This window comes from Garra rufa, chromosome 23, assembly GCF_049309525.1.
Source record: "Garra rufa chromosome 23, GarRuf1.0, whole genome shotgun sequence".
Lineage (NCBI taxonomy): Eukaryota > Metazoa > Chordata > Actinopteri > Cypriniformes > Cyprinidae > Garra > Garra rufa.
Window position 1 is genome coordinate 9,281,433 of NC_133383.1, and position 21,843 is coordinate 9,303,275.

General features: G+C 40.4%; 1 protein-coding gene across 1 annotated transcript in view; it reads right to left on the minus strand.

Annotated features, from left to right (window-relative positions):
- The window catches only part of lrrc75bb (leucine rich repeat containing 75Bb), a 51,603-nt gene extending 38,071 nt beyond the window's left edge, over window positions 1-13,532 (minus strand). Inside the window, exons 1-2 of the mRNA XM_073830144.1 lie at window positions 13,021-13,532; window positions 5,933-6,061 (exon numbers count right to left, since the gene is read on the minus strand). Coding sequence (XP_073686245.1) covers window positions 5,933-6,061; window positions 13,021-13,302 — 411 coding nt within the window. The 5' untranslated portion in view covers window positions 13,303-13,532. The remainder of the gene's footprint in view (window positions 1-5,932; window positions 6,062-13,020) is intronic.
- Window positions 13,533-21,843: the final 8,311 nt, after the last annotated feature.

Genomic DNA, 21,843 nt, shown 5'->3' on the forward strand with positions numbered 1-21,843 from the left:
CATCGTGAAGCACCTTTTCTTTTCAAGAGTGTATGTACCTTATTAACTATTAATAAGCAGCAAATGAGGTGTTTACTGAGGCAAAAGTCTTAGTTAATAGTGAGAATTGGTCTCTAAAAACTAAAATGTGACCCTAAACTCATATGTAGTGTCAGAAAGTTTGATTCATTTGAATGAATCAGTTCATTTAGATAGTTTGAGTAAATTAGCTGTATCAAAAAGAAACCATTCACTGTTTTGAAAACTCAACTGATTCATTAAAATGGATCAGTGAATAATTTCTTTCACATACAAAAGCGGATTAATTAAATTAATCCAACTCTACATACAAGCGCTCTAATACCCCTCATCACTGATTATATAAGTATAACCAAGTCTAACGGGTTTGGCTTTCAGGCAAGACATCTGAATGGCGTGAATCTATTTCTTTGAGAAGCAGGGTGGCTTTTCTGAGCTCAATGGGATGGGATTTGGTCTACCTGTCAGAAGGTAACTGGATGTTTATTAAGTCGGAGAAGAAGAAAAGAAGCAGAGAAAATTGAGAGCCCTTCAATCCCTCGGTCTCGTTTCCTGGGTTTAGATGCTTAGCTCCTCAAGGCTTCTGCTGTTGAAGGAGGCTAGCAAGCATTTTTACAGCTGCCTGCTAAGATCCCAACTGAGAATAAGAGAAAACTTCATCGCAAATCCAGCCTGAATGCTCTTTTTGAGTTGTTAAAATACCCCCTCTAATCCCACTGTCCGGCTCGGATCTGATCCAAACCTTTTTCCCGAGCAAACACAAAGCTACATCGCAAAACCTAATTGTTGGTTATAGTGCTTACGTAACCGTTTTTTTTCTTGGGTTATATTACATTAAATGGATAAATCTAAGTTTTATCAGCCCAACATTTATTGTTTCGTTTGCTTATCTACTTTACATGATTTTCAATTGAAATTGAATTGCTGCTTTATTCAGAATGAATTCAAATGGAGGAACTGAATTGGAATTTTGATTCTCAATTCAATTCTGAACAGCGCACCACTCCACTTTCTATACCAACACATTCACAGGGTACGGTTACTCAATGAGTTGCATCCTAATTCAGTCTATTACAATTGTTTATGCTCATGATGTGCTCCTGTTTATACTTTAGCAAGCTTCGCATTGATTTACTGTCAAAATGGGCCGTTGCGATACGTGACAGGGAATCGAAAGGCAAAGCCAGAGCCAGCCATTTAGTCAGTGACCTCTCTTTCATTCTTAATCAGGGAGTGGGAATAGGTTACGTTAGATTACCCAAAATGTCAGCCATTGGGAATCTTCCTTTATCAGACGTAGGAGTGTGTGATATAAGCAACATCTTATATAACGATATGAGTCGTTTTTATTCACGGTAACAATATACGATCAAACTTATTCAGACACCAGATGTATATATTTTTGATATTTTTTTACTAGGACACTATAGTTCATGTAAGTGAGGATAGCAAAACAAAGTAAACTGTGACATGTTATACTCAAAACTTCTTCATACAATGGACTACCAGTAAAACTGACTGGTAAAATTATTCAGACACTTTGACCTTACAATGTTTTGCTTTAAGGGATAGTTCACCCAAAAATGAAATTTTGATGTTTATCTGCTTACCCCCAGTGCATCCGAAATGTAGGTGACTTTGTTTCTTCAGTAGAGCACAAACAAAGATTTTTAACTTAAACCGTTGAAGTCTGTTAGTCATATATTGGCAGCCAATGGTTACTAAATCTTTAAGAGTAAAAAAAGTAAAATTCCTTGTGCGAATTCATCTGGAAGTGTTGACTTTTTACCGACTACATTGCCAGAGTAGTTGACGCGGCATGAGCCGGCTGTTGTGAACGCGCTTCATACGGATCAGAGGTAAATAATGATATAAACACTGTTCAGTTTCTTGCACAGACAGACTGTTACGTGTCTTAAGACCTCAATGTATCATCACCAGCCGCGGGGTTTAATTTGGTTTTGTGTATGTTTTTATCACTCTTAAAGATTTGGTAACGATTGACTGATTGATCAAATTTTTATTTTTGGGTGAACTATCCCTTTAAGTGTTTTTTCTTTAATTGCTAATGCAACCTTTTTTACACCACAGACTGAACAAAATTAAGCATTGCTTGGTAATTGTTCAGCAAAGTAATAATAGTTTGTATAAATTAGGGGTGGGCATAGATTATTTTTTTTAATCTAGATTAATCTAGATTAAATCTTGGAATTAATCTAGATTAATCTAGATTAAAATGGCTAATTTGAATTCTGCTGAAGGCATTCAGAATATGTGTGCTACCCAAATAAAGTCTTTGAGAATGGATCATAAAGCTCATAAAGCTGTTCTATGATAATTTGTTGATGAAAATAAATTATGTTTGAATTAGATGTACTTGTGTTTACTAACTAACTAACAATGAAATATTTTTTTCTACCCATAGATTGTGTTTTTTTAACGTCAACACCTACCCAGCCCATTACATGTTACACCGTACTTTTATTTTGACAGGTGCCGTGAAGTTTCTGTGTCATACAGTATGATATGATGCTAGTTTTCTCAAATGAAACGGTAAAAGTGACACTCACAGCAATTTGGGAGATTGAGTTTATCTGTTCATGTGAGATGAAAATGCCAAAAATTTCGGGAGCGTCACGTGTGTTTCAGTATGCGTGTAGTTAAAGCTCGTCTCCGCCATGCATACGTACAGCTAGGCAAACGGAACATATCGGATTCCTATTAAAATGGTCTTTTTGCATTTCAGTTTTCACAGACACTAGTCCATATCGCGATTTGAATTAAGTGACTGACCAACATTTGATTTATGAATCCAAAAAACGACGAATTTACGTGGCATTTCGCGCTATAGTAGATTCGGTTTTTATGAATGGAGGACGACGCGATCCCGTCTGTGTTTTGGCGGAGGAGATAAATGCGCGACCATATTCTATAGTTTTCATTATACATCCGCGTTAAACTATCAAGGTGAAAGTCATCATATCTTGCGTAGTTTAGACCCAGCTCCCAACCCAAATTTGAGAATAGATTAACGGCGATATTTTTTTTATCGCGCGATAAGAGTTTCACGTTAACGCAGCACGTTAGCGCCGATAACGGCCCACCACTAGTATAAATATTGTCACACTAAGTTGTCTGAATTTTTGGTTGATTGTTTACATACCTTTCTATCAAAGTTATCGGACATTATCATAATGAATGTGTTCTGACGGTTTAACTCTGAGTTCTTGTCCTATTTTATTAGCATTTTCTAAACTATAGCGAACAAACTGTGATAATGTGAGAAATGTTGAAGGTGTCTAAATAAATTTTGGTTTGACTGTATATCACAATATAGTTATTTTTGCTTCAAATAAAGGCTTTTATGATATAAAATTGATATTAAAAAAATGTTTGATTCGTAATTCTTGTCAGCAATGTTAACACAAAAAACTAAAACTAGCAAAAAAATAATAATTATGCTCACTGAAAACAAGTAAACAGTCGATTAAATGTATAAAACACTGCATATTTTTCACTATGTAAATGAAATATATATTCCTTTTTATTAAAGTTAGTGACTTAGTGAAGAGCAGTGAGAGATTTTCTTTCTTTTGTTGTTTGATTACCATGAATGACAGACAGCAGGAATATTAGACTGCTGTCACTTTAAGAGCCGCCCAATTTACTGTTACACGTGTTTTCTTTCTCCACTGTAGCTTTCACTTAAGACCTAATTACTGTTTTTGCAAAGATGGGCATTTTGGCACATACAAGTGTGTGTATTTAACCGTTCAAGGGCTATAAAGCAACAAAAAGAACTCCTGCGCTCTAAGCACCATCTTCACTCAGAAACAGTCTCTTTCAACTCTTTCGCTGCTGACTGGATTTTAACGACTTAAAATCTCTTGTTTATAAATGCTTAAAAATGCATGCAAATACATTTTCATGATCATGTAGCACAGCAATGTCACGTGAGCATGTAACTGCGATAAAGACGACAGACGAAAATCTCTAAGGGTTGACAAATTTCTCCCGGTTAATCGTTTCTATCGGTATAACGAATACTTTGCTTGGCACTACTGTTTATATAAAAAAAAATTTGCAAGCCAGGCACATTGGATAAACGTGACTGTGGAGACTTGTTTGAAAAATGACATTATGTTGCTTCTTGCATGTTTTGCAACACTTTCAAAATTCTTAGTTTTGCATTGAATTTACACAAATAACTACTTCTGACTGGTTCATCTCTGATGAATGTGCCAGTGTAGTTTAAAATCAGTGATTAAATTAAATACAATATTTTTGGGGGATATATCACATGTTAGAAATGTTGTATTTTGGACATTTTTGTTCCTAAAATGCACCCTTCTGCTGGGATCAGAATAATGCAGTATTTTTGGATCAAAAGTATCCCAATCTTACTAAAATGTAAGGATGATTAGATTTTGTGATCTAATGTAATCCAACTTCAGAATCCTTTTTTCTTTTGAACAACCCATTTTTTAAGATTTGATCCAATCCGATGGCCAAAATCCGATCAGATTACTTTTGAACAACTGGCCCCTGGTGATAAAAAAAAAAAAAAAAGATGGGAAGAAAAAAGTATTGCATTGCAAATTTTCATCACGCAGATTTCCCTTGAGCTTTGGACTTTGAACCCTAACTATCGAGCTTGTGCAGTGTAACGTATCCCAATCTTACTAAAAAGTTTTGAACAACACAAACTGCCGATTTGATCCAAATCAGGTTGTATTTTGTAATTCGATTTCAGAATTCTTTTTTTCTTCTGAACAACCCATTTTCAAGATTTGATCCAATCTGATAGACGAAATCCAACTGGCCCAATGCAGCTGGTTATGTGACACAAATTTCAAAATGTATTTGTTTAAAAGTCATGCACTATGGTGAAAGTGTTTTGACATCATAACATAGTATCATACAGGAAACTGCAAAAAAAACCTACATTCTTGAAAATAAAGTTGCTTTAGAAGGTTCTTCACAGCGATGCCACAGAAGAACCATGTTTGGTTCCACAAAGAACCATTCAGTCAAAGTTTCTTTAAAGAACCATCTCTTTCTTACCTTTTTATAATCTGAAGAACCTTCTTTCACCACAAAGAACCTTTTCTGAAACAGAAAGGTTCTTCAGATGTTTAAGGTTCATTATGGAACCATTTAGACAAAAAAGGTTCTTCTATGGCATCATGAAGCACCTTTATTTTTAAGAGTGTAGATGTTATTAAGAAATAATCTGCCCCTGTTATAATAATTTGTGTAAATTGTTGGTGTTTTACTGCAACTAGTGTTCATTTAATCTGGAAACTGCTGTCAGTTGTATGAATAGGTATGTTTTTGGAGTTTTGCACTTTTTCCCAAAGAGCCTATGTTAGAAACATGACAAATGTTGATTCAATTTACTTTTCAAAAAAGTCTAGAAAGGAAAGGACAAGCCTTGCCCCTTCAAGTGGATCTATTTTTGGAAAATGCCCCTCTCGCTGGCCTTTCTGTCCAATTAAGTCCAAACAGAACTGTGGAATTTCAGCATGGAATGAAAACATCACTGATGGCTCTCTTGAGCAAAATAAAGGTCAGTGCCATCTTCCTGTACTTCTCACGCTTTGCAAACTAATTTAGGACAGGGCTGAAGCACGAGCGCCCAAACTCCAGTCCAGGCCGTGGGATGACAGCTGCCCGTGGTCTTATCCAGGCTGTAGAATTGGCCCGCCAAGCCTCTTACCGCCAGCTAAAAATAAACGCTCTACATATCTGGAGACTGAGTAATGAACATGTGCACAGGTTTGGGCTCAAGCTAAAGCAGGGATCCACAGTTATTGTTGACAGCTGTGGGCTGGTATCGAGTCAAACCCATCGACTAGCCACCTCATGAGTTTGTGTTTACAATCATCTTCGCTTATTAGCGCCGATGGCTTACCCTCTTTGGACACTGCATGTCTCGGGCCAAATTGAGCAGAAGCTCGTGGGAAATTGGATCCACTAGGTTGAGGAAGGCAGCGTTCTTGTAGAGGATGTCATTGAGAGATGTTCCTTCAAGACCCAGGTCCTGAGGAGAAAGAACATGAGAGAGATTGTTAAGCATGTAGGATTACAAACGCGAGTAAAGGTCAACGATAAACCTCAATATTCAACAACTTAATCCTTTCATCCTCCGCCTCCAATCTCCATTCGAGAGATTACCCGAGGGGCTTTTTTGAATGACATGGAGATAAAGTAATCTTTATATCATGTTTACTTCCAGCGCTTCGAAGAAAGAAAACTCTAAATATCAGCCGAACCGATTGTTGATCTATTGCTGGACTAGCTCTGCTAACCTTTAGGTCCAGCTTCTTTAAGTATGGCAGAGAAAGTGTGTTCAGACACAGTGACAGCTTATTAGCCGGGCTTATCGTAGACAGCTAAAGTGTTTTCCCCCCACTGAACAGCCAAGGCAAGCGAGTCTGATATGACCAGCAGGGAAAGAAAAAAAACGTGGGAGAATCAAGAAAAAATTCCCTGAGGATGACGTTTCTTGCTTAATCCTGGGGCTAGCGCAATTAGCAGGGACAAAGTGAACATATAGAACATATATGGTTAGTATCACATAGCAACAACTACACCACGCCGTGAATCGATTCAAAGATAGATCCCACAGAAATTGATGAAGAAACTGGCAGGAGGAGGAAAGCTGCTGAGTCCAGGGAAGTGGAAACCTCCCTTTGGGTTTCACACTGATATACTGCACGTCTTTTTCTCAGGGATTCCCAGACATCTGGAAGCTTCTCCAAGCTCTCTGTTTTTCATCTATAAATCATAAGCACAGGTCATTTCGGTTCGGCAGTACTTTTTGAAAGCTGTAACCAAATTAAGTATGATTGCACCATAATTTAAGAAAGCCTCTAAAAGCATTTCGCAAAACTCTTTGTACTTTGTATCTTTACATAATGACAAGAACAAGTGGAACAAAAAGCTAAAGTTAACCATTGCTTGGTAAAAGATTGAGAGTTAACTTGTGTGAGGGTGTCAATGTTTTAACCTCAAAACCACAAAACATAACAGAATTTATTAAACCGACTACTAATATTTTCTCGGGTATATTTGTGGCAATAGCCAAAAATGCATTGTATGGGTATTATCAATTTTTTATTTATGCCAAAACTCATTAGGATATTAAGTAAAGATCATGTTCCATGAAGATATTTTGTACTGTTTCCTACTGTAAATATGTAAAAACTTAATTTTTGATTAGTAATATGCATTGCTAAGAACTTCAATTGGACAACTTTAAAGGCATTTTTCTCAATATTTAGATTTTTTTGCACCCTCAGATTCCAGATTTTTTAAATAGTTGTATCTCGGGCAAATATTGTCCTATCCTAACAAACCATTAATCAATATAAAGCATATTTATTTAGGTTCAGATGATATATAAATCATCAAAAAACAAAAAAATTCAGGGTCACATATATAAAGGAAGAAACATCCAAAGCAGTTAAATTATTTAAAATGTATCTTTATATTTATTTAATTGCGACCAGTGTTATTGTAGTACTGTATTATTTATACAAAACTAAAGTATTTATTTATATTTTGAACTAGCTTTTTATTTAAGTTTTAATTTTAAATTAGTAGTTTTGTTACATTTGTGTTATTTATTTTTGCATTTCTTTATAGCTTTTAAGTTAATTTGAGGTTTTTTTTATCTATTTTACTTTGTTGCAGTTGATTCCTAATAGTTGTAAGAAATCGATAACACTATTAATTGTAATACAAGTAAACTAAAGAATTTGAAAAGTTTGGGATCAGTAAGATTTGTCTTGTATGTCTCTTATGCTCATCAAAGTTCCATTTACTTAATCAAAAATACAGAAAAAAGTAGTATTATGAAAATCTTTTAAAACAGTCTTTTATATACTTCAAAATATTATTTATTTATTTGATGCAAAGCTGAATTTTCATCAGCCAGTCTTCAGTGTCACATGATTCTTCAGAAATCTTTCTAATATACTGATTTATTACTTTTATTATCAATATTGGAAACACTTATGTTGCTTAATATTTTTGGAACCTTATCTCAGGATTCTTTGCCGAATAAAAAAAAGAACAGCATTTATTCAAATAGAAATCTTTTCTAACAAAATTAAAAAAAAATATTTTCTAAAAAAATATTAAGCAGCACTACTGTTTCTTACACTGATAATAAATCACTATATTAGAATGATTTCTGAAGGATCATGTGACACTGAATACTGAAGTAATGATGCTGAAAATTCAGCTTTGCATCACAGGAATAAATTATATTTTAAAGTATATTAAAATAGAAAACCACTATTTTAAATTGCATTAACATTTCACAATATTACAGTTTTTGTCTGTAATTGTAATCAAATAAAATTGATGAGTAGAAAAGTCTTCTTTAAAAAGCATTAAAAATCTTACTGATCCCATACTTTTGAGCAGTGCATATGATGGAGACATGAAAATATACTTCAAATAGGAATGACCCAGACAATATGACAAGGCAGAATCATATCTAGGAGATTAAAGTGCAATCAAATAGACAACATTTTAAATTCAATGCTATTATACAACCACAAAATCTTTGTAGCATTGACATCCACTGCATGTGCTCAGCAGAGCATGTAAGCGGAGTTGTTTCCTGCCTTTGCTCAATGAGAGTCAACGGCGGAAAATGAATTGCACTCATTAGGGCACAGGAAGAGCTACAGCAGAGATAAGGGATGTTGTTTTTGTCCTCTTCTCGTTGGTTCTCTCACTCTCTCTCTCTCTCTCTCTCTCTCTCTCTCTCTCTCTCTCTCTTCAGGGCAAAAGGAAGCATCCCGCTCCATCATTTTGACCCCCGGTTGATTAACATCCAATCCATTTTTCCCTGAATGGAAAAGCTGCTTATCAATGCACAGAAATTAATTTCTTTCAGCAATCTACGTCTTAAAAGGTAGCGAGGTTTGCCTTGACGTGACCCCTCTCTCTTCCAACAGGGTGTTAAGAGCTTCCAGGCTGGGGTGAGTGAGACGAATCCATGTTTGGAAAGCTTTTCGACTGGCTGGGCATCCATGTGACAAAGTGCCATATCTAGACAAGGCTGAAAGTGATGACTGAAAATGCATTTAACTCGGACTAAATCTGAACTATTTAACAAATGTTGAAATACCTTAAATCAAATGAATGAAAAAATCCACTAAAGAAGGGACTCGAGTCATGAGAATTATGCTGAGGACCAGCATAAACCAGCTAAAGACCAGCATAAACCAGCAAAGGACCAGCTTAAACCTGCATCAAAACCTACCTAACCAGCATATGCTGTTTTTTTCACCAGGGTTCTGGTAATGTGTGAGACTTCCGGTTCATAAACTGGCCGTAAGGAAATAAGAAGAATAACAAAGTGCAGTAAACGGTAAAACTGTTTGCACTACAAACAATTGTGTTTATAACTAAGGTAATACATTAAAGTAATATCGTAAGACACACAGTTTGCATAGTCAAGCAGCAAAACAAACGGCTTTGTACAGCTAAGAACTGCTGGAAGCGGATGAAACCGGAAACCAAACACAATAAATTTCCAAATGATCGCGCCCGCTCTTACAGGAAAAATAAGGTGGATAATTCAAGTTACGAAAGCAAAATATATCCCTGTATTGGTTTTTGTTTGTTATATTTAGAAGATATTATGTAGTTAAATAATATCACTCGAGCAAGAGTGCCGTTTTTCTCAATATTAACACGTGATATTACGAGATAAAACAAGGTAATACTGAGTTTTTAGACACAATATTGTCTGTTTTCTCTGTTTTGCCGATGAAAATAGTTCTAAACAAACCTGAAGCAGAACATTTGCGCATCTCAGAGAAGCACACATAGCGGTCCTGAATGAATCTTGTTTAGAACGAATCACGAGTCAGTTGTTCAATGATTCACTCGTAAAGATTCACTCATTTGATTCGTTTCAAAAATGAATCAGCTGTTTAATAAACGATTCAATGAATCACTCATTAAGGGACTTACTGCCCCCTTTTGGCCGTTTTACCGTCATATGTATTTATCCATGACAGGCTTAAAGGGATAGTTCACCCAAAAATGAAAATTTGATGTTTATCTGCTTACCCCCAGGGCATCCATGACTTTTAACTCAAAGCGGTGCAGTCTGTCAGCCATATAATGGTAGTGGATGGGCATCAAACCTTTAAAAGTAAAAGAAAACATGCACAGACAAATCCAAATTGCACCCTGCGGCTCGTGACGATACACTGATGTCCTAAGACACGAAACGATCGGTTTTTGCGAGAAACTGAACAGTATTTATATCATTTTTTTTATATCACATGTAACGTGCCTGATGCTAAACTCGTGCTAATGACAGTTGGACGTGGCTGTGTATCAAAGGTAACAAATGATATAAATACTGTTCAGTTTCTCACAAAAAATTATTGTTTCGTGTCTTAGGACATCAATGTATCGTCACGAGCCGCAGGGTGTAATTTGGATTTGTCTGTGCATGTTTTCTTTTACTTTTAAAGGTCTGGTGCCCATCCAATCACACTATATGGCTGGCAGACTGCACTGCTTTGAGTTAAAAATCTTTGTTTGTGTTCTGCTAAAGAAACAAAGTCACCTACATATTGAATGCCCTGGGGGTAAGCAGATAAACATCAAATTTTCATTTTTGGGTGAACTATCCCTTTAAGCCAGTCAATGTTGTTTAATTATCGTTATCGAAAAACTTAAAAATATAGTTTTTTTTTTTTGTCCTAGCAACCACCCAGAACACTTAGCAACCTCATGACAATGTTTTAAAACATTCAGAATCACAAAGCAATGTCCTGACAACTGCATGGCAATATTTACGCTCAGACCAGCACAGACTGTACAAACTGTGACAATCTAGCTTTAATTTACTGTTTGCAAGCTATCAGATCTCCCATTATTTCATTCCGTTCCAATTATCTGTTGATCCAGATGTCCAGAATCTCCCTCCAGATGTTCAACAGGCTAGAAAGCATCACATTAAAATTACTCACGTTGCATAAAAGAAGCTTTTCCCAGCACCTTTTATCCAGTGAGGGTGGAACTGGAGGACCCTCATCATCAGGTTGCATACATTGAGATGTTCCTGTGATTTGAGGACCCTCTTGACAAGCTAATCAATAAACACAATTCAATGGCACAAAATCCTTCATAAAGTCTGTAATACATGCTGATTCTCTTGTAAACACTTCAAGCTGGAACTGTGGTGCTTCCATTAGCATACGCTGGATCATTTGAGTCTGCACCAGTGGCTGTACTACACAGATCTGATTCGCCATCAGGATCAAACGATGGACTTTATGAAGCACTGAGGTTACTGTCAATCATCAGCTGTAGCCTAATATTTGAGCATTACACCTAGATCTCAAAAGCTTAACTGTTCATCAACAGCTATCAGGTGTGATCAAGACATCAAGTGAATAGCTTTGGAGAGGTCGGTTTTGCTCTGAGCGGTTTGTGACATCCAGTTTTTTAAGTAAAGCTCATCCTTTTTGACAATTTAAATGCAATCCAGAACATTTATGAAACACTTATGTAAAGGAAAAAATCTTGAGCGACTGTGATGCTTTCGGATTAGGTTGGGAAGAAGATGTGAGACTGGTTCTGTCAGCCATGTGGAGAAAAGCTAATAAGCTGGTTTGTCCATCATAATCTAAGATGCAACGCAAAAATAAACAGTGGAGAATCACAGGAGAATCTGAAATGTATAATAAGATGTTTCACTATCAACTTATAGGAAACATTTAATCACTCAGAAGAGACTAAAAGGGGTTTTCTAATACAAAAATATGCATGTCCAAAAAATTCATACTATCATGATATGGCAAATGATGACATGGTATGGTAGAAAACGTGGTAATACTCATATAAATGAGTGGCCATGTTTATATCACAGTATGAATTTAAAAGGAATTATGTTAGGTATATACTTATTCATACAATATCTTTATACCAGCTACTACAAATTGACATTGCATTATCTTCTATTTTGGAAAACTGTTGACTACCATAATACACCATGGTATTTATAAGGTACTTATTTAGTACCCTGGCACATATTAAAGCATGATGGCATTACCACCACTATACCATGGTACATCCAAAGAAGTTTTTGTAAGGTTGTAACTTTTTTTAGTTTAAATACAGATGCATAAAATGAATTATTTATTACGCTGATATTCTGTAATACCACGATAATATCACAAACATGAATAAATCTGTTTGAAACATTTGTTTACTTTATACATTTTTGTGTAGCCTATTACTTCATTGCATTTAAATGTTTAGCTCTTTTTGTTATACGAAAAAAGTAACTTAGTGCTGTCAAACGATTAATCACAATTAATCGCTTCCAAAGTTTTTGTTTACATAATATGTGTGTACTGTGTATGTTTATTATGTATACGAATGAATACACACACACACACACACACACTCACACACACACACACACACACACACACACACACACACACACACACACACACACACATGCATGTATATATTTAAGAAAAATATTTACATATAATATCAATTATATAAGTATATACATGTAAATATTTTCAAAATATATACTGTATTTGTGTGTATTTATATACACAATAAATATACACAGTATACACATATATTATGTAAATAAAAACTTTTATTTTGGATGCGATCAATCGCGATTTATTAGTTTGACAGCACTACGTTATACTGTATTACGACAACACTTTTTTGCAACTTATTTCCATGAAAATTTTCTACCGTCACATGCCTACACTTAGATGAAATGTTATCGTAAGAATGTTTTATAAATAGTATTATATTCGTATTGAAATCTCATACTTTTCGTTGCAGACTTTATCTGGGTTGGATTTAAATGTTGAGACAAGTTAAGTGAAAACATCATGCTGCAACAGCAGCATCAGCAACAACAACAACCTGTAGTTCTGTGTAAGAACTAGATAACCTGCTTTATTAATAAATGATGTTTTGTACCTTTCTAAGCAGTTTCAACACATCGATGGCTTGCTCCACCTTCTGCTCCTTCAGCAGGGTTTGGATCTCCCGAACCCAAGCCACTCTCCGGACATATGGGCTGGGACTGGATTTGCGCAGCATTCCGGGGAGCTTGTCGGACTTGAGCATCAGAGAACTGAATAAAAACTCTCCTCTTCCTCCTCCTCTCTTCTCCACATCCCGCTCATGCTGCTGTCGACCCCTCCGAACGAAAGTCGCCTGGCTGTCCAAACTACTTTGCCTAGTCAACTTCGATCCCATGTTTTAACTTTCCTATTTCAATCTCAGTATCAAATAATGCAACGCTGTTTCATTAAGCATGTGCAAAGTAAACCTTATAAGCTCTCTTTAGTAAGCGCACGCTCATTATTGCACTTCGTCGTGTTCAATTGCTCGTAAATGATTAACTCAATAAAGTAAAATTCATACTAAGCGCACGAAATGATTAAAATGTCACTTTCTCTGCGTTTCTCTTGCCCCTGCGCACCTCCGCTGTGTTTGTGTTCTTCCAGGCTTTCCCACATGCCACGCCCATATCTCAATCGCTGTCCAATCAGAGCGCTCGATTCCCACATGTGTTTACAGGAGTCACGGCTCCGCCCACTTTCAACAGCTCTGTGTTTATGATGGGAAGCTTCTTCTGTCTTGTCAGCACGTACTGTATAGGTATAGGTTTACTAAAAATTATATAGTAGTAATCATTAACAAAACCATAAAACGAATCAGAACAATTTCACAGAAATATTTCCAGTGATTTACAAAAAACACCGTGTTATTGAATAATCCAGGCTACCATAGCTATTAAAACATGTAAGTTTGTACACATAGTACATGTTCAGAAAAGAAGCACATGCTAGCATTTTAATAATATTTTAGTTAATACCTTAACCTGTAGTACAGTACAAGCTTCGCATGAATGTGTGAAACTTAATACAGACCATTCAAACGTAGGGTGTATTTTCAGTTTTGTTTTAATTGATTGTACTGTAAATATGTACTTTTTATATTCTGTGTGTTTTACCGAAAACCAGCTCTAAACGATTCGGCGTGTTAGAGAGGCGTCCGAATGATTCAGACTGAATCGATTCAGATCGTCTAAAGAACCGATTCAGTACAGTGATTCACTCGCGAATTACGTGATTCTAAACACGAACATGACTTATTAGTTTCTGAACTGAGAAAATTATTCTGGTGTGGCCCTAATCAGTTATTAAACAGTTATATTTACCTAAGCTTAACTGAATAAAGAAGTTAAACACAGCTAAACACACCAAAATGGCGTCCTAAAATCGCCAGTATTTATATTTTTGTGTGGTTTTTAGAGTAGTTCATAGAATAACACAGTATTACTTTGGTATGTTTCAGGAGTTTATTTAAAAAGTAGGCCTACTATGGATATGTATCATGAAGTAATCATTTGATACCCTCACGGTACATTATAAAGGCCCGGTTTCACAGACAGGGCTTAGACTAAACCAGGATTAGGCCTTAGATCAACTAGGACATTTAAGTAATTTTTATAAATGTGCTTAGAAAAGAACATTACTGGTGTGGATCTTGAGACAAAACAAAGGCACTGATATATTTTAAGATCAGTCAGTGCAAGTTTCTTTCAGTTGAAACAGCTCAGACTTACATTTTAGTCTAGGACTAGGCTTAAGCCTTGTCTGTGAAACCAGGGGAAAATGTGTAGTTTTTTATGTTTAGATTTGTGTTCCCTGGTGAAAAAAACCCAGCATATGTTAGGTGTGTTTTGATGCTGGTTTAAGCTGGTCCTTTGCTGGTTTATGCAGGTCCTTAGCTGGTCAAGGACTAGCATAAACCAGCAAAAAGACCAGCATAAACCAGCAAAGGACCAGCATAAACCAGCTAAGGACAAGCTTAAATAAGCATCAAACCAGCATATGCTGTTTTTTTCACCAGGGTTAAGCAGCAAAATGTCTAGGCCTACAGTACAAATCATTATATAGTTAAATCATACAGTAGCTGACAAAATTATGCAAGATCTAGACATTTGGGTTTCTGGACATGTACCATGGCAATACCATGGTGTTTTTGACATTTACTGGAAGTGTGTTGAGTAAAGGCATTGGAAAGATTTGTTAGACCAGTAAACAAAGTTTAGATGTTAAATATTTAGCTTTTCTGATGTCTACATTATGTGGAACTTTATGTGTCCAAACTTCCCATAGTTAATCATTCACTACTAGGCAAAAGTAATAGTTTACAACATGAACGGCTTAACCATTCAAAGATTAAAAGCTTGAATATACGAGTAACAAAAGCCACCTGTAGCTGTGAAAAGTTTGCTTGTGTTGTTTTTTGCAGATGTCATTCTGATTGTAGCACAGGTGGGTTCACCACCGCCACACAACCTGTGCCCTTTGCAGTGTCAATAAAACAATTATGGATGATTTCACGGGGTGATTTGGTTAAAGTTTGATGGCTTTTATAGTTAGACATTGAGAGCCAGAGGTTCACAGCGTTGGCTCAGTCAGCCTGCGGAAAGGAGACTCATTCTATTGGAGACTCTGTGAGAGGCCTGTGAAATCTACAGGTAGGCGATACTCCATATAATCAAACAATAATGTAGATGAAACACATAAGTTATTAAATTAATTGAATTATAATAAGAGCCTTAACTATTTTCACACACAAAGCAAAGAAAAGGAAATATGTATAAGAAAGTAGAAATATTGTGCAGCATCCTTCCCGTTGTTGTCTTTAATGTTAGAACACACGCTGAACTCAGATGATCGCAATTTGTGCTCTTTTGTTGCGATTTGTAGGAGGAAATAACACAAGCTTTTGCTCTTTTCTGTGTGTGAGAAAATTCTAGTCTCTTGTGTGGTGGGTTTAATTTTGTTGGCTGCAGGCACTGCAGGTTTCTCTGAGATGTGCTGCAGTTCGTTCCCACACACAGCACAGTCTGACAGGATTTAATGTGGACAGTAGCAGGGCTTTGAAACTCTGAAAAGGCGCTTTTCTGAGGAGGATTTCACTTCATACAAGCCTTTTCTATTTCAAGTTTTCAAATTATAAATGCATGAAATCTTGCTGCCTTTGGCAGGGATATATAAAGCTACATTAAGCAACATAAAATGTAGAATACGAAAGAACCAGAATGCATTTTGTAATTCTTTATAGTGCTCATTTTGTACTCAAATTAGGAGTTGAGTTTTAAACTGGGAACCAATAAGCAAGTGTAATGATCAACTGAGCCATTCATTACAAGCATTTTTAATAGCAAAACTATAGAAACAGCAGAGATGGAGAATCCTGATTAGCTACAATCTTCCTCAGAGGAATGCTAACAGCCAACTAACAGAACAATTTATAATGCGTTTTTGAATGCATAATCATCGTGAATATGCCTTGACTGTGTATTTAGCAAGAAAGAGAAAACGTTGCAAGCATATTCAATCTCCAGCTGTTAGTATTCTGCTTTATGAATTATGCTGTGTGTTACAAAAAGGTTAGAGATGGTTAAAGGGCACCTTTAAGCATAACTTGCATAGTACAATCATTGATTACAAAAGTCATTATGATCAGGCCATGGTTATAAAAAATACACAAGCCTCATAGATCTTATCAGGTACAGTCCATGTTCTTTTATTTCAATTAGCAGTTAAAACTAATCTACCTGTTTAGATTCAGCATTTGATTGCATTCAGTTTCTTTTTATTGTTCACTTGACTGTTTCAACGTGGGCTTTTAACACTGTGCTAAACCCTGGGTTATCAATTATCATCATTCTAAACACTGCTTTTAAGCCTGGGTAAAGGAACATTTCACACTTGTAATTTAAAGGCGAGTAAAGACTCAAGTTATCAAACCCTGCTTTCACAGTGTTAACCCCACATTTTGGGGTGAAACTGAAATGAAGCAGTGTTAAGGGTTTTTGACATCTGAAATGGTTAACCCTGGGTCAATCTAAACCCCTGGTATACAAAATCCTGGGTTAGCTTGCTTGCTTCAGTTAACCCTGGGTATTCATAAAATGACGTTTCACAATGTACATGGATAAATCCGGATTAACATTCTTGTTCGCATATTTGCAGTGGCATGTCCCTTACAAAAATTAACCATGCTTTTACTATAGGAAAAGTGCAGTAAAGATGCTTTTTTGATTATTATTTGATTATTATTATGTTATTTTGGCATATTGATTGCCATTATGTAACTACAGTTTTATTACAAATACTATGTTTAAACTATGGTTAGTGTTGCAAACTAATGATGTATTTGTGGTTAATGCGTATAATAGTAACCGTGGTTAATTTTTGTAAGAGGTATATTGGACAAACACACAAGCGACATGTTTCGTAAAACATCCTCATATAGCTGACAATAGCATCAAGTTCCCTTCCGGGAACTCGAGCCGCGTCAGGAACGCTATGGGGAACGCCATTGGCGGGCCGCACTCTGAACTGTGTATAACAACCAATGAAATGACGGGGGTGACGTCACAGGCGCGGTGACGTCACCGACCAGGAAGTATAAAGCACGTGCGTTTGAAGCCGGCGGCAGCTTTTGTCATTCAGCGAGAGCGCTCTGTGTCTGTGTCTGTCTTGCCATTTCTGCTGTTTTTGTGTCCAGTTTGACACACTTTTATTTGAGTAGAATGGCATCTTTACAACCTATTAAGAAAAAGAGTTTGATGGTGGTTAAGCGCCCGCATAGACAGTGTGTCCCTCCCTGCCAACGCTTCATTGTTGGTGGGGATACACACAGTCTATGCGTGGTCTGCTTGGGAGCGGAGCATGCACAGTCAGCCCTCGAAAAGGCTGGCTGTGAGCACTGTGAACGCCTGCCGGTGCGTCTGCTTCGCTCCCGGAAAGCCCTCTTCGAGGAGGGGGCTTTCACTAGCGTGCCCCGTGGGTCTGGCCCCGCTTCCGCCGAGGCGGAGCGGCGGCTGCACTCGTGGGGCTCGCAGCTCGATCTGCTGGAGGGTATGGAGACGGGTGATCCCCTATCTCCGCCCTCACTCAGCGGATCGAGCGATCTCCTCCTGGATGTGGAAGCCCGCGCTGCGGTTTCTTCCCCCCGGGAGGAGGTCCCCGAGTTCCTCTTGTCTTCCTCCGAGGAGGTTGACATTGAAAGTGTTACAGAGGAACCACAACCGCCATCACGCTCGCCTCACTATGAGGAGCTCGTAGAGGTGCTGACTAATGCGGTAGCCAAATTACACATCACATGGCCCGCAGAACAACAGCAATCACATGAGCCGCAGCGAAGCCGATTAGATGATCGCTTCCTGCGGACAAAGTCAGCACCTCCAAAACGGAGCCTTCCCTTCTTCCCCGATCTCCACCAAGAGCTAGCGAGATCGTGGGAAAAGCCATACTCCTCCCGTCTTTTCTCCCCCGCTGAAAATTATGGAAATGTGGGGGGGGCAGAGGAGAGTGGCTATAGGACGATGCCACGGGTTGAACAGACGCTTGCGGGCTATCTGTCACCCGGCTCGGCATCATCCTTGAAGGCTCCGTCCTTACCCACCAGGCCCCTTAAAGTCACATCTGGCCTGATGGGTAAGGCATACACGGCAGCAGGTCAAGCAGGGTCTTGCCTTCACACCATGGGCATCCTGCAAGCCTACCAGGCTGACCTGCTGAAGGAGTTCAGCAGCGGCGAGGAAGTTAGCGTCACAGAGATGCAAAAAACTGCAGATCTCGCTCTCCGCGCCACCAAGGAGGCCGCCCGTGCTGTTGGGCGGTCTATGGCAGCCCTGGTGGCCGCGGAGAGGCATCTCTGGCTGACCCTGTCCGACGTAAAAGAGAAGGACAGGGTCACGCTTCTGGACGCCCCCCTGCAACCATCTGGCCTCTTTGGTGCTTCGGTTGATACCGTTGTGGCCAGGCACCAGGAGGCCCGCAAGCAGGCGGCGGCGTTCAGAACTTTCCTTCCTCGCCGCGTGTTCTCCTCTGAGGCTGCTGCACCATCTAAGAAGCAGCCTCAGCCGTGTACGAGCTCCCATAGAGAGGCACAAAAACAGAGCGTTGCCGCCCGTGCTCCCCCGGCCCAGCCTAGGGGACCCGGAAAGCAACGCTCTAAGTCGGGGGCTTCCAAGACGAAGAGGCCTGACCTGAGGGTCGTCCTCCAGTCAAGGAAGTCCTCGGCTAAGCGGCCCTGACGGTTGTGGTTCAGGGCCGTTGAGGGCAGCCCCTCTCGAGGGGGTTTGCACCATACCTCCAGGTGCGGGTTTCAGACCCCTTCGTGGCCCTCAGGAGATGAGTCAGCTAACCCTGCCAGTGTTACAGGGCGCGGCTATCTCCCGCGAGCATCCTCTAGCTGGTCCGCCCGGAAACGTAGCGGCCCTGGAGAGTTCGCAACCCCCGCGGGGGTTTTCCGAGGAGCTAATTCCGGCGCTTCCTGCCAGTTCGCTGTTTCAGGACTCCGAGTTAGTTCCTCAAGTAAATCCAGACACCAGTCTCGAGAGGCTGGTACCCTTAGTGAACTTTCTGGTTCTTTAGCACAGGAAGTATCTCAGGTTCGCTTTCAGGGGCAAGGCTTACCAAGACAGAGTGCTTCCTTTCGGCCTAGCTCTCTCACCTCGCACTTTCACGAAGTGTGTGGATGCTGCGCTGGCTCCACTGTGACTCCAGGGCATCCGCATACTCAACTAACAGTTAGCGGTTCAGCATCGAGGTGCTGTTCTCGCTCACATGAAAGAGTTAGGGTTGAGACTCAACGCCAAGAAGAGTGTGCTTTCTCCACTACAGAGGACCACTTACTTAGGCGTAGTGTGGGATTCGATCTCCATGCAGGCACGCATGTCTCCTGCACGAGTCGATTCCATACTGACCGCAGTGAATGCAGTAAAGCTAGGCCAGTCACTCACTGTCAAACAGTTTCAAGTACTGTTAGGTCTTATGGCAGCCGCTTCCAACGTGATACCTTTTGGACTGCTGCACATGAGACCACTGCAGTGGTGGCTCAGGACCAGGGGGTTCTCCCCGAGGGGAAACCCACTCCGCAAGATCAAGGTCACGCGGCGTTGCCTACGTGCCTTGGCCATGTGGAGGAAACCCTGGTTCCTCTCTCAGGGACCGGTTCTGGGAGTGCCTGGTCGCCGCATCACGCTAGCGACCGACGCTTCCCTTACCGGTTGGGGGGCGGTCATGCGTGGCCGCTCAGCCCAAGGCCTATGGAGCGCCCACCATCTCTCGTGGCACATAAACCGCTTAGAGATGCTGGCAGTATCCCTGACCCTAAAGAGGTTTCTCACAGACCTAAGAAACAAACACGTGCTGGTCCGTACAGACAGCACTGCGGTGGTTTACTACATAAACCACCAAGGAGGACTCCGCTCACGCCCCTTGTACAAGCTGGCGTACCGGATACTCCTTTGGTCTCAAGAGAAATTCCTCTCCCTGAGAGCAGTCCATATTCCTGGACATCTGAATGTGGGAGCAGACGTCCTGTCAAGGCAGGGGCCGAGGCCCGGGGAATGGATGCTTCACCCAGAGGTGGTGAAGCAGATCTGGAGAGTGTTTGGCCAGGCTCAGGTGGACCTGTTTGCGACTCAGGAGACATCGCACTGTCCCCTCTGGTACTCTCTAGTTCATCCAGCTCCACTGGGGCTGGATGCCATGGCACAGACGTGGCCGAGGCTGCGTCTGTACGCCTTTCCCCCGATCGCTCTGCTCCCGGGAGTTCTGGAACGGGTCCGTCGGTTTCAAGTGCGGCTGCTACTAGTAGCCCCGTACTGGCCGGCACGAGTATGGTTCTCGGACCTGGTATCTCTCCTAGACGGCTCTCCGTGGGAGATTCCCGTCAGGAGGGACCTCCTGTCTCAGGCTGGGGGCGCAATATGCCACCCCCACCCAGAGAGGTGGAGGTTATGGGTGTGGCCCCTGAGGGGGCACAACTCATAGGAGCGGGTCTCTCAACCGAGGTTGTTGAGACCCTTCTCCAATCCAGAGCTCCCTCTACGAGGAAACTGTATGGCCTTAAGTGGAACTTATTCGCGAGATGGTGCCGCGAGCGCCACCTGGACCCAGTCAACTGCCCGGTCGGTACAGTTCTGGAGTTCCTACAGTCTCGCCTATCCGCAGGGCTAGCTCACTCCACTCTAAAGGTATACGTGGCGGCCATAAGTGCCTACCACGCCCCTTTAGGTGGCCTCTCAGTAGGTAGAGAGCCCTTGGTCATACGGTTCCTCCGCGGTGCGCTCAGGCTGAGGCCTCGAGTGACACCCAGGGTCCCCACGTGGGACCTCGCTGTGGTGCTAGAAGCTCTCTGCAAGCCTCCATTCGAGCCCTTAGAGGAGTCTACGGATCGCGCCCTCACAGTTAAGACGGCGCTCCTGTTAGCACTCACCTCCCTCAAGAGAGTAGGCGATCTGCAGGCCCTTTCAGTGGCCCCATCTCATTTAGAGTTTGCCCCAGGGATGGCCAAGGCCTTTCTATATCCCAGGGTCGGGTACGTCCCGAAGGTCCCCTCCCTAGCACCGCAGCCAGTAACGCTGCAGGCGTTCTATCCTCCTCCATACGTGGAGCCAGGTCACAGGAAGTTAAACTGCATGTGCCCAGTCAGAGCTTTAGACGCATACGTCCACAGAGCTGCCACGTGGCGTAAAACAGAGCAACTGTTTGTCTGTTACGGCCCCCCTAAGAGGGGGAGCCCAGCTTCAAAACCCACTATTAGTAGATGGATCATCGATGCCATAACTACTGCTTACGAGTCCTCTGATCTCCCCTCACCGTTGGGACTCAAGGCTCACTCTACTCGGGGCATGAGTGCCTCGAGAGCTCTGACGGCAGGTGTCCCAATACAAGACATCTGCAATGCTGCGGGTTG